Source organism: Thermobia domestica, chromosome 4 (assembly GCF_964235325.1).
Source record: "Thermobia domestica chromosome 4, izTheDome1.hap1.1, whole genome shotgun sequence".
Taxonomy (NCBI): Eukaryota; Metazoa; Arthropoda; class Insecta; order Zygentoma; family Lepismatidae; genus Thermobia; species Thermobia domestica.
In genome coordinates this window covers 235,882,771-235,897,499 of record NC_137457.1, presented here as the reverse complement: position 1 = coordinate 235,897,499, position 14,729 = coordinate 235,882,771, and the positions used below count along the sequence as shown (strand labels likewise).

General features: G+C 35.5%; 1 protein-coding gene across 4 annotated transcripts in view; it reads left to right on the top strand.

Moving 5' to 3' along the window:
• The window catches only part of Hydr1 (abhydrolase domain containing Hydr1), a 107,139-nt gene that overhangs the window by 61,277 nt on the left and 31,133 nt on the right, over positions 1 to 14,729 (top strand). For 2 of the 4 annotated variants that reach the window (XM_081755597.1, XM_081755598.1), the window contains exons 4-6: positions 93 to 205; positions 8,871 to 9,050; positions 12,203 to 12,257. In XM_081755597.1, the coding sequence (XP_081611723.1) occupies positions 93 to 205; positions 8,871 to 9,050; positions 12,203 to 12,257 (348 nt within the window). The other 2 variants (XR_014131210.1, XR_014131211.1) reach the window with 1 other exon arrangement.

Sequence of the window (14,729 nt, the reverse complement as noted above, 5' to 3'; positions counted from 1 at the left end):
TACTTTTATAGCTTTGATGGGTTGACTGGTCAGTTAGTATACAAATAAAACACACCTGTAATCACGAATAATTTGTCCTTTTTTTTCTTCAGACGTCGAGGACTTACTGTGCTTCCAACTTCGAGGATCTTTCAGTAGTTATTGAGCATGTAAAAGAAAAATTTCCGAATGCACCATTAATGGCTGTTGCAGTATCGATGGGTGGGTAAGTAAAATTAACATTTCTTTTTCATGAAATGAACGAACCTCAGTTCTTGATTTCAAGTATTCCACTATTTTCAGTTAATAAATTAAGAAACATGCACAACAATCTTACAAAATTCACTATTTCGACAGGGGTTTACATTGAACAGTTTCTTTAGCCAAGAGTGACTTCTCATTTTAATTGTACTAATTGTCATTGTATTTGTATGATACAATATTTCATATTTTATAAGGAAACTACCTTATGTTTTTTAAAACATTAATTACCATATTAGGTATCCAAGAAACTTCTGTTGGACGTGCACGCGCTCTCTATTATTTTCGCTTCGAAAATAGGTAACATGTAGATAAGTTTCTTTTTGGAGGTCGCCACAGTTATAGGGGAGCAAGTCGAGCATAGGATTCCTATACAGCTTTATAGGGTATATTTAAAAAAGGTATGAGTAAAAAAGCTTAGTAAGCAATTTTACTCAAGCTTTATAAGGTCTTTATGGTTTGTCATTAAACTAGAAACAAATGCAAGTTAAATGGAAATAGCAATATGTAGTCATTTTGTAGGGATATGCTAAATAAGTGGACAAAACAATGATGGTTGGAAGATTAAGAACGGTAACGAATCTCTCCTGGACACATTACGTAAAACACGTCCACAAGCTATAAACAGCGAGGCATTCAAGGTGGCTGTAATGGCTAAACATATTAGGCATTGAGGGTAGCTTCCATTGTACTTCAGTAACCTTTTGATACACCTCCTCATATTGAAGGAAAAAAAAAGTGAGGGTGAGGTGTCTTACGTGACGTAATTGTGACTCAAAGACCGATAGGAGCAAATGCTTGCGTTTCTTCAATATGTCTTGAGGAAAATTATCTTTTCTGAACAGGATGTTGATGTGAGATTAGAGGTGATTTCTTTGCAATACTCCAATGTACCTTCATGGGTTGACATTATAGGAAGCATACTCAGTAATCATAAACATCATCATATCATTAGAAATCTATGCTCTGTGTTCGATGAATAGCTCGGTGTATCGTTTGGTGAATTATTCCCTGTATCGTGCATCGTGAAATGCTGCCACCCTACCAGACTAGAAATGCAACTATGTATTCACAATGAATAGGACATATGAATAAAAAATTGAAAACTGTGGAGTCAATGCTTGTGAATCGCAGGTGTCTTATTTTGCGTATTTGCTGCAATATCACTTGTTAAAATTAACCATGACAGCATTATCCAACTTGGTTGGGAAACGCGAATTTATCGTCTATATTCTTTATATTTCCTGGATATTGCAGCGTTTTATTACTGTTTGTTCCATTCGTTAGACAGCCATTCGAAAAACCTTGGCTAGGTAACTGACGCACTAGACGACTTTTTGGTGCACATTCCAGTGAATTTTACCACCGCTGGCTCTGTAGTGTGTCTGTTGTGTTGGTGAAAAGCAATTGCTCCCGACGTGGACTATTTCTTGTAGAGGTAAGAATTGCTTCATGTTATCGTCTTTTTCTGTAAGGTGAAAATCTGACTGAACATTGTTTGGTACCTGTTACTAAAATTATCAAAACGAACGGGGTCGATCATCCTTGTAATGACCTATATATATAAGCAACAAGGCATAGAAGCAGTTTTATCACTTTTTCCCATAAACAAATTACTGAGAAGAACAGGATTCAAAAGTTCCTTTATTAATCTGTTGGATTTGATAGATTTTACCAAGGCTGTTGGAATTATTTTGAAATCTATAATTAGGTTGGATTTTCGTGAATTGGCAGCACTGCGCCGATTCTATGTAAGCAAGTCTGCGCTTGTTACACGCAAAGATACTGTGTGCGTGCTTTCTGAATGTAAGTAAAACTAACGTGTAGTTTGTTTGTTCGCTCGCTATAGAAGTCAAACTGCAGTGTGTATTACAGTGTCGGATGAGAATGATAAGCCGTTAAACAAAGGATTTTGGAGCTCCTCTTGGCTAAGCGGTTAGCGTACGCACCTTTGGCGTGGGAGACCCGGGTTCGATTCCCGGCGGGAGCTCATGTGGTTCGGATTCCACGTTAATCAATAGGTCCACGTCTCATATAGCCTCGCTGCTGAACGGGACGTTAAACTCAAAATCAACTCAAACAAAGGATTTTGTTTAATTTTGTGTGAAGTTACACTAAAGCAGCAGGAAACATTGAGATGATCAAACAAGCGTACAGTGAAGAAGCAATGGGCAAATTGGCCGATTCAAGTGCTGGGGGCATTTTAAGGAAGGCAAACCCAATGTGTAGGATAAAGTGAGGAGTAAGAATCCATGAACATCAGTGAACGATGAGAACATTGTGAAAGCAGAGACATTCTTGAAAGTGAATAGACGTTTATCGATTCGTGAATTGGAAGATAAACTGAATGTTGGTGTAGCAAGATGTAACAAAATAGTTAAGGAACATGTGAAAATGTTTCATGGTTATGCAAGATGGGTACTACGTTCGTTGAGTAAAGAACAGAAGCTCCGTCACGTTCAGTGTTGCCAGGCATTTCTTCAACGAGTGGAAAAATACCCACAATTCTTAAGCAAAATTATCACCACTGACGAGTCCTAGAGCAGACATTATAATCCCAAATGAAAGCAGCAATCTTACGTATGGAAATACAGAAACTCATTGGCCCCTAAAAGTTTCTGCTTTCTAGTTGCTCAAAGAAGTTAATGTTGATTTTTTTTTTTATTGCACCCATCTAATATTACTGTAGCATTGTGTTCCAGGTAATCAAACTGTAAAAGAGGTTATTATGGTAATGTTTTAAATGTGCATTTAAAGGGGCAATTAAAAAAAAAAGACACTTCATGAAGAATGCTTTTTCCTACAGGATAGCACTAGGTCACATGTGGCAAGGCAGGCTGCGGTAGCTACGGGGAAAATTGGTGGGCAGTTTCTAGTTCACACTCCATATAGCACAGACCACGCATCTTGTGATTTCTAGGTTTTTAGAACACTTTAAGAATTTACACAGAAGGAAGTTTAGCGCGAACCAGATAGAGAAAGCTACCACATCCACTACTTTACTCCGACTCTGAAAATGGTCTGCAATATATCCGAACCTTAAAGGCAGAGGGGAGTAAGTAATTTTTTTCTGAAAATGAGTTATTGCCAGATTTGAAACGAGTGTTCTGATATCTCTTATTCTTAGAAAACTTGTAGTTGTATTATGAATACTTTTCAAATAGCAACAATAAAATTGTATATAAGTCCGAAGGCACTTAAAGGCAAAAAGAAGTAAGTCACTGTTTTCTGTCTCTCCTCAAAATTTAACAAAAATGACTTACTCCCCTCTGCCTTTAAGGTCCGGATATGTTCGCGAAGCTGAGGGAAACTATTTCAAAAAGAAAACCCATACTAACCCTCCAATTGACTTTTGACTCCCAATAATAATCTCACTCCACAATTTTTCGGAACACCCTTCGTATATGTATATAATGAGTGAGTGATGTATATATGGTTATGTATGTATAGTATGTATGTACGTACACCCTATTCCAAAAAGAAAAAGCGCATTGATTATGACTGTTTTGAGCTAAAAGTTTTTTAAGTCAACTTCGGGTACCTTCGGAAACAGTAAACAGTGACCAGTTGGAGTCTCTAAGCCAACTTTCACAATCGGGGAAAAAAGTACAGATGTGCTTTTCTTCTTGTACGTGCCATTGTCTTGGAAAATCAATTATATTTCTTCAGGAGGAGCTTAGCAGGGGTGTTCATGTACTCAGTGGTAAAGCGCGGGACTTCTAAGCGTAAGATCGTGAGTTCGATTCACGTTTGGATCAAACTTTTTGATGTGTAGAATGCTGTATACCTCAGTGCATGAATATATAAAACAATTAAATTAAACTAAAGCAGTTGTATGTATATTCAACCATTTTAAGAAATAAGTCATTATTAAGTTGTGGGTCATTATCTGAGATGTGGTGGGTGTTGACAGAACGTCGGCATAGTATATGTAAATGTTAATACAAATTAAATAAACCATGTAATAGCAATCAATAAGTGTGTGTAGTGTATTTGTCATACGGAGATTACATTGCAGTAGTCGCTGGGTCCCACATGTGCTTACGCGTTGGCAAAAAGATTACTACGTGGAGTGGTGCTGCAATATCCGTAAAAAAAAAAAAAAAAAATCGTAGGGGCAAAGACATTGATAATGTCGTCACTAGAGACGAAACCTGAAGTTGCAACTATGACCTTGAAATAAAACAGCAGTCGACAGTATGTTGTTTTCAAAAAACTCGACGTTCGAAAGTTAAAGGAACACGGAGCGTGGTAAAGTTATCGTGGAATCTTTCTTCTCTAAGACCGGCCATATAGCAACTATACAGTTAAATGATTCACATACAGTGGCAGCAGAGTGGACGTTACTTATTACCTTCCGAGTGTCGTTTGAAACTGAGAGATCTGCCCACCGAAAGTTTCCATTGTCTCACATTCTTATTCATCACGACAACGCACGGCCACACACGGCAGTGTAAACTTCGGAGTTTCTACAGGAAAGTAGGGTCCGTATTCGACCGCACGCGCCTTATTCTCCATATTTAGCCCTGTGTGATTTCCCTTTTTCCCAAAACTCAAGAAAAAGCTTCGAGGACGCCGCTTTGAAACAAGTGAAGAGGCTATCGTAGCGTATAATAATGACATTTCTGATATTTCATAAAACGAATTTTCAAAAATATTTGACTCATGGTTCTCAAGAATGCAAAGGTGTATTGATGCTTGTAGGGTCTATTTTGAGAAATTGTAATTTCTGAAAGAGTATCTGAAAACTTCCGGCATGCTCCTCGTATATAGTTATCTGGTATTACCACCAATCTCCTCTCATCCTAATTGATTAATTACATTATTGACTCTAACGAATCTGTGAGACTTTGAGGACGGCTACTCTAACATCTGCCCTTTTTGGGGGAGTCCTGTATCAAGCCTGTTGGTCACTGGATGCTGTTTATGCTATGGTTTACTCCCTACTGTACATTTCCTTCTACAGTCTTGTTGTTGTACATTTGTTTGTTTCTCTGTACGGGCCCCATGATTTCTCAGCTTTAGAGCCTCATATCTCCCTTATTTGACAACACTGACAACCCGCCGTTTGCTTATTTTCTTTCACGTTTTATTCAATTATTTTAATGCCATAAAATTATATACGTTCTATTTAAAAAAATATAAGTTTGTGTTGGGGTGGCAACGCTGCTTGTGACACTACTGCCTTTTTGTTGGATTCGTGTCCCTCTATCATAGGTATCAGGTTACCTGCACACATTTTTCCTTTTCTGCTTTTTCCGGAGTTTTTAGGGTATAACTCGGCACAGCTTCACCCGGTCACTGCGTGGTATATGTATTATACGTAGCGGGTAAATAAGGCATTTCCGCACTGAGTGAGTATCACCACGATGATTAGCGATGATTAGTCAGGGTACAAATTTTCATAAATATTTAGCTGTCACGATTCGCATACGTCCCTTGTAAGACTTCAGTTTCAAAGTGTAAAAGTTATGTGCTTCTTTCTCAATTTTATCGTCTCCCACTACGCCTTATTCATGCGTGAGTGACACTATACCAAACAAGACTTTACTGAATCTTATTTGTGGACTAAGCATTTAATAGTAGAAATAAACAGTCTTATATAGTCGATTGATGTTATAATCTTTTATTGTCAATTGACATTACTGTTTTCTATAGTCAGTTGACATTACAGTTTTATATAGTTAGTTGACATTACTTTGTGGTGGACAAACACCGTGTGCGTGGGCTTTCTCGGGGTTCTCCCGTTTCCTCCAACTTTCTTCATTCCACCATTTCATTCATTACTTATCATCACCGTCTTCTTTAGCCTAACCGGCATAACCGTGGGACGTAAAACTCAAAGATTTCATTTCATTCTTAGTTGACATTACAGTTTTCTATAGTTAATTGGTGTTCTAATGTGGCAAGTGCATGGGGAACGTGTTGCATCTTCAGTTCTTGGAAGTTTGAATGACAAAGAGAAATGAAGATTAAGTTAGGTACCAGTAATTTTGGTGTGAGTAAGTACTGACTTTTGGATTTCAGGTTAAAGTAGGTTTTTCTAGGAAAGTGATGATGGAAAAACTTGGTGAATGAGTTTGTGTGTAGTGTGTTTTTAACGGATGGTAGTGCTCTGTTTTGTAAACTATGTGCAAGTGTGATTTTAGCGGAAAAACGGTATTTTGTCGCAGCATATAAGCACTGCAGAGCATAAATCTGCAGGGACATGTAATAAATCGTATTGTAAAACCATCTTCAAACATTCACGAATTCCGCGTCTCGTAGTAACAACAGTTTTTGAATTATATGTCCGAAGCTCTATTTAATGCCGATTTTTTAAAGTTTAGATTTAAAAAAAAAAAAAAAAAAAAAAAAAAGAAATACTGTAGAGAAATGCAGAGAAAAATCTTCCGAGCGAATTGTCTTTAAGAAAGGTAAATCATGAATGTATTGCTAGTGTGCATAACAGAACTGTTAACCAAATCCGTGAGCGTTGGTGATAGAAATGTGTAAATTCCAGTTAATGAAACGTGCGATGTAGTAGGTCGTTCCGTTGTTTCATTTGTACTTGGTAATTTCAGTGTGTCGGAAGGCAGAAACAGGTACGTGATTATATCAAAAGTTCTCGAGAAGGTAAAATATGCAACAGTTCAAGAAAACAAAATTCGTGACTGGATGTGGCAAGAAAGTTCTTTTCATCACGCTTGGTTTCTTTTCATCAGAGATGAAACCGTTACATGCAAAGCACAGCAAAAGCAATTATGGTTCTCTTCCTGGATATACTTCTTTCACCTATCTAGCACATGCGCTTCATAAAATTGCAGAAATGTGTGTTCTTATATTAACACAGTGAGAACTTTCTTAGAGCTGCTCTGTATTATGCTAATAGCTGTGAATGAATCAAAAGAATTAGTGATACTTCCGATGAAAACAATTCATCTTCAGTTAAAATTGCTCAAGGTTTACTTCAGTATATATATATATATATATATATATATATATATATATATATATATATATATAATTTAAAAAGGACCTAGCTTTCTTTGTTACACAGTTTGCTACTTTAGCCACTATTAGCAACCTTGAGATAAATAACAAAATCTTAACGATGTTGTCAGTGAACTGAATATTCTATCTGGGGAGAATAGCGTGCACATTTGGCATAAGTTTATTCTTGCTGTAAGTGCTAATTCAGGTCTGACATAATTGGAGAACGTTACTGGAATTATGGAAAGTTGATGATGCTGTTGACATCGACATGAACGTTTCTCAAATTGCATGTTTCCGGTACATCTGTAGATGTGGAAACACAAGTTTACATCCAAAGTATTTACTTTTAGACAAAGGAAAAAGCCTTTCGTTGGAAAATCTTGAGAATGCATTGATTATTTCATAAACTGGAGAGTAGAAGCGAAAATGAACTGCTAGCATGGTGTAAAAGGATTTAATTTTAATAGTTCATGTGTATTAAATGTTTTCTAAATTGTTTATTTAACTGAGTATGAATAAAGTGTGCATGCATTTACCATGTTGATTAATTACGTTATCATTTACCATTTTATCTTATGTGGATTCGACGGTTTACAAGTTTTCAGAAATTTTAAGCTGTAAATACTAACTGCAAACTTAATTATATTTTATTTCATATTATCGAAACTATTTATTCGATTTCTGTGTCCATTATATTCTAGTTTTTAAATGTTTGAATTCCGATATATGTATGTTTATAAGTACCAGTATATGTATATTTATAAATAGTTTTACTCGAATTTCAGTTTCTCATTTTGCTTGCCTTTTTTGCCGCTTTGAGTTTTCCTAGCCATTTTTGACCGTTTATTATGCTATTAATTTCGGACAAGTCATAATCTTTATAACAATGAAAAGCCGTTTTTGACGATTATTGTATGTATGTACTCCTATGGTATGAAACCGATGTGACATACATTTACCAATATTATTATCTTTCAACATATATTTCATTATATTATTATATTAATTTTATCCATTAAATTTTACATTTATTTTCATAGCTCTAGGTAATTCTCATTGCATTGTCTTGAAGATTGTAATTTTAATTTTAATTTTAATTTTAATTTTAATTTTAATTTTAATATTACTCTTTAAATCATACTGAGGATCTCTAGTCCCTTGGACAGGCTTTAATATGTTACCTGTCATAATCCAGCAACGGATATTCTTCTCTGGGACAAGTGTTTAGCTGTAAGTAAAGTATTTACCAACGAGAGTCGTCTTGTGCTGGCACATATCAAACGATCATGACAATGAAATGATAAATGCTCATTTTCAGTATTACAGCTCTGTTAATGCAAAATTTCACAGAAATGGGGTTTTGTAATTGAGTTCACCGCCAGCGGATTGATTATTTCTCCACTGATCGGTATGGGTTAACTGACCTAAAATAGAGATGTTCTTGTTACATAAATATTTCACTTACACTTTATTGTTGACGTAATTCGTTAGCATGACGGATTTTTTTCTTCTTAAGGTCGTAATAGAAGTTACACAAACAAAAATTAAAGATAGTTAACATTTTTTCTTGGTTGTGCTATATTCTTAATATTTAGTCAGTAAAGCATGCAAGTGCGCCGTAGCAATAAACAATATACATGAATTTGCCTTTACAGGTTACTTCTAGGGAATTATTTGGCACATGAAGGACGTAATGCATCGAAGAATCTCGTTGCTGGCATGATCATATCAGTTCCATGGAACGTTTTTAAGGGTATAGAGAATATAGAGAAACCACTAATTAATCTGCTCTTCAATTATTATCTGTGTTCAAATCTGAAAAAAGTCGTTCACACGTACGTATATTTATATTTTATTGTTAATAATATGTTTATTTTTTCTATTTCTTCTTATTTCTAAAATCTTAAGTAGAACAGAATCATCATCATACTTACATTTTATCGTTCATGCTTGTTAAAATAAAACCATGACCAATGACGCGCAGAAAGTTAAAAAAAAAATAAATAAATAAAATAAAATAAATAAAAAATAAATACTTGTTTCAGTAATTCCTGGAAAGTCAAGTCAGAAAAAAGCGCATAATTTAAAGTCAATTTGTATAAATTCTATTAGATGCTACTACAAAAGAAATTTGAAGTTAACGCTTCAAATATTTTCTTTGTTCTCCGTACCTGTTTAATCATGTCAGTAAACATTTTTTTCTTTCTTTTTAAAATAGAATCAAAAATATATTGGCCAAACCTAAGAAAGCACGAACTTTAGCAAAGATTCTGAACTAAGTACTTTTTGCGTGCATGTTCTGTATATAACAATAATTCTAAAATTTAAAAAGCTGAATATTTTTTTTCCAATAACTTATTTGTAAACATCGCCAAATTCTCTATGTCTCTGAGAAAGAGACAGGACGACAAATTACTTACTTATCCCCGAATCACTTCCGTGACAGTAACCATCCATGATACTTTACTTCACTACACTTAGTCCGTTTCTCGTAAATTTTGTATATTTGTCAATTTGTTTTTTTGGTTTTTATCCTTCATTCGCCATTGCCTCCCATTATTTTGATTATTTTTAAGTATAATTATTTTATTATTTTTGTTATTTTTTAAAATTATATACACAATTATTTTTATTTTTTTTTTTAAATTTATACATTTTTATTTTTCAACTCTGTATATTATTTATAAAAGATTTTCCCTTTATCTGTTATTTGTTCGCTTTCGTGCACCCTTACCAACCCCTCTTGTCTCATTAATTTTATCTTCCCCAGTGAACACTTGCACGGGATTCTGAATTAAATATAACATTTTACTAGATACCTCTAAACTATCTTTTATTTCTTGCTTTTTCTCTCTGCTTCTTTCTTTCCTTATCAAATGTAGGTTTAGCGAAAGTACTAATAGTGTGAATTTTTTGTAATGTCTGTGATTAGTAATTATTTTAGTACTTTTTGGTGTAATTAAATTTACATTTTTTCGTAATTTCTTTGTTCCATCTATGTATTCTACAGGGTGCGGCACGTAAAACCGGCCCGTCGTAATATTCTGGTATATTGTGTTTTTAGCAACACTTAAATAATCTACCTTCCTACCAAGAGATGGCGTGTCGAGGTCGGGTCGACTTACGTGACCTGCAGCAGTCACGTGCAGCCGCAGCCAGTGAAACTTGTCGAAACCAGTTGAGAAAAAGGCCTCGTTGTGTTAAGCCGGGTGAATGTCAGTGTGTGATAATGCCGTATTTGATACCCGAACGTGTTGCCATTGTTGAAGGGTTCATTCTCACTGGATCTTTTGTGAAAACAAAGAATTTGTTTCGGGAGAAATTTCCAGGACTTTCTGTGCCAGCAAAAAGCACCATTCAGGAATTGATTAAAAAATGGTGGCGTACAGGATCGGTTCAAAATGCTCCCAGGAACAGACGACCATCTGTCTGCACACCTGAATTAAAGATGCAGGTGGAGGAGATCATGACAAGAAGTCCTCGAAAGTCAACCAGGAGATTGAGTCAACAGGTTCATGCGAGTGAGAGAAGTTGCAGACGTGTTTTAAGGGGACTGAAGCTAAAACCGTACCGGATAAGTGTTGTGCAAGAACTGAAGGAGCCTGACCTGCAGAAGAGGGTGCATTTCTGTTCATGGCTGTTGAGCAATGTTGCCAGTGGTTTCTTGGATCCACTAATGCTCATCATGAGTGACGAGGCGTGGTTCCACCTGTCTGGGTACGTAAATTCCCAAAACAACCGGTATTGGTCGACAGAAAATCCACACGCAATCCACCAGGTACCCTTGCATGATGAGAAGATTGGTGTTTGGTGTGCCATTTCCGCCACACGCGTTATTGGGCCCATATTCTTTGAGACGACAGTGAACAGTGACGTGTATATGGGAATCCTGGAGGAGTTTTATACACACTTGATCGAAGAGGAGCGTCAGTTATGTTACTTTCAGCAGGACGGTGCAACATGCCACACATCAGCTGCATCATTGTCCCTTGTGCATGAGATGTTTACACCAGAGAGGACAATCAGCAAAGGCTTGTGGCCTCCTCGGTCACCAGACTTGTCCACGTGTGACTTTTACTTATGGGGACTGTTAAAGGGAAGAGTATACGAAACAAATCTACACACAATTGAAGAACTCAAGACCAGGATCCAGGATGTCACCAATAGCATTACAACACAAGAACTGACAAGAGTATATATGAATCTCCTCAATCGTGCTCACATGTGTGTGGAAGTGGGCGGAGGACACTTTCAGCACCTGCTGTGAAGGCTGCTGTGAAGGTGAGTAGTCATATTCAATACATTACATTTCATTTATGTGTTGTAGTTAATCATATTCAATACATTACATTTCATTTTATGTGTTCACTTTACGGGCCGGTTTTACGTGCCGCACCCTGTATTTCACTTGTTCTTTCAACTTAGGCTCTCAAAGTAATTTCTGTGACAAGGCAGGCAGAAAACGTGATTTCAGCTAAAAAATTGTTACAATTATTTTTCAAGTTTAGCATGAATTTCACTCTGTAAAAACAGTTAGTTGAATGGCTCTTCTCTTTAAAACGCTTGTTTATCAGGATCCTCGTAGAAATAAATAGAAAAGATGCGTAATTTCTGTGTTTGTTGTTTCGGAATTGATTCTCACTAAGAAGGTGCATCACCTTCCGTACCTGGGGATGTCTCATATGAAACTCATATGAAAAATTACAAATTTCGTCTTGTAATTTTTGTGTACTGAACTTCATATCAGAAATATAGACATGTTTTTCAACATATTTAACCGTTATTTGATTTTCAGTTATTATATGTGTTAGCGGAGCTTGAACACATTACCTTCGACTAATATATATTTTTTTAATATATAGAACATATTTAATAACTTGGCCATAATATTGTATACATTATCTTAATTCTTCAGGTTTTCCTAGTATTATATAAGAGATAACTATTGTAAACTTAATATCTGAAGTTTACACTTTTTATTTTACAGACATAAGCATTATATAGAAGGAAAAAGTAAATGGGATCTGGATACAATATGGAAGGTATGTGTCATCATTAAAGCAAATAGCACTATGCAGTATATATGCAGATAGCAGTATTCTTGTTATGCATGTCTTAAAGTTTCAACAGAAAGAATTAGGTTTTTTTCATTATTTCATTCGTGTCCTTTTTATTTTCAAATCCATTCTCTTTGCGTTTGAAAAAATGTTAGCCGTTTTGTTTGTCGTGTTGTTAAAACTAGGATTTTTTCAAAATCTGGTAATTGTTTCTTTTCATCAGCAGAAATATGTTTCTATATATATATATATATATAGGGGGGATTTCTGAAAACTCTTCACATATACAGGGCGGACAACATTTGGGAGAAGATTCCTGACATCAAGATAAGACAAATAGTATAGACCATCTTGAGTACAGAAATCCGTCATTTTGGAGTTAGAGGCTGCCGAAAACAAGAAAATATTAACTTGAAAGGTCGATAGCTCCAACACTATGGAACCTACCGTAGTCGGGTCAAGACTCCACGTAGGAACTAGCATGTGCCCTATCTAAATATCCATGTTTCAGAATCCAGCGATACTTACACAATAATTTTTATAGAGGTAGTTGATGAGTACTTCAAATTATATGCCCGTAGCCAAACTCCTTCTATAAAAATTGTTGCGTGAATACAGCATGATTCTGAAATATGCATTTTTGGATAGCGCACATATTAGTTTCCAAATGAAGTTTTGATCGGACTACAGTAGATCCCATAGTATTGGAACTATGGACCTTTAAGGTTTTTTCCTGTTTTCGGCAGCATATAACTCCGAAATGACGGATTTCTCCACCTAGGTTGGTCTATACTTTTTGTCTTATCTTCGTGTTAGCCATCTCCTCCCAAACGTTGTCGGTGTTGTTTTCAAATACCCTGTATACATGTAATATTTATTATGTATTCCATATAACATAAGAAAAAGTTTAGCTAGTTACAGTTTTCGTCTATATAAGACGTTCACTTTATGGTAAAAGCAACCTTATTGTCTAACATAGGCAAATAACATTAAAATGAAAGAAAAATCATTAATGTTCCGCATGTGATTTTGGTTTTTGCGTAGCAAACTGCGATACGAATTCAAATTTGCATCCCAATTTATGTTTTTTGTATCGCATTTTCGGGAGCGAAAAAAATAACGTTATTATCATTATTGTTACTTATTTTATTCTTTTATGTAGACATGAAATAATAATTTTAAAAAATGTGTATCCTAAATTAGGAAATGAAGGGAAAGTAGGGAAAAAGTGACAACAGTTATTAATTTTTAAAATGTTATAAATTTGACAATCTAGAATTTGCGTAAGCTGGTTTTCTATATATAACGGATAAGTGTAGCAAATTAATATATTTCTGGGCCTATGCTGTGAAACAACTATGAAAAGATATGAAAGCAGAAGAAAGCTCCATGTGTTAGCTACTAATCTATTTCTGTAAAGTATACTCTGGATCTTGGATTTCGAGAGACCATTAATACGCTTTCTTTACATAAAGTATGGAAGCGGATATGGTCTCCGTCATCAGCTCCACAGTTTTCAGGAATTTGGCAAGTAGTCCGCAGTAGATAATATTCATGAGAACCTAAGAGATATCTAAAGGAAATATCAGGTTTCTGTAGTGATGCATCACTGACACGGAAGGTCCCTCAGGTTGTCGCTGAAATCTGATTGCTACATAGCACATTTGATAGAGCATCATGAAAAATGAAAATAAGAAAAATTTAAGGTGCTGTGGACCAGAAGGATAGAAGCTACGGGTCTTCAAAATTTGAATATCCCAAAAATTATATCATGGAATTATGTACGTTTAAAGTAAATATTTTGAAAACCGTGAAAGCAACCAAAACAAAAGTTGGACAACTAATGAGAACAAAATGCCCTATTGAAAACCCAAACAGTGTTGGTATAGGTGAAGCAGTGTTGCCAACTCAGCATAAAAATATTTTGTTCGAAATAGCACCATATACAAGTATGCAGATTTTAAATACACTATTATCACTAAACATAACAGTGAAATGTAGTGGTACAGTGTTGCACACTGTTTAAGCTACGTGTGCTGAAAATGTACAATGGAAAAGTCTAATATGTGGCAACAGAGAGTAATAAAGGAATGCACTAGAAAAGAGTGAGGAATCTCATTACACTTCCATAACCCCGGTGAATAAGACAACTCACGATACACGTGAGGGAAGAAACACGTGTTTTCTAATTCTCTAAACTGGTTCTCCAGATTATCTTATCAATATTTGGAAGAGTATTCTCTTGGTTTGTGTCTTTCGTGTTAAGTGACATATTCTTTTACTTTCTCTCCTACATATCATATGATTAGGTTTGTACACTGTAATATTACAGTATTCACATTGGAAATTTAAATATTTTATTACTACCTTATTTCGATTTTAGTCGGCCCGGATAGCCGTGTGGTCTAGAAGGCTAGACAGCTGACATACTAGGGATCGCGGGTTCCAATCCCACGT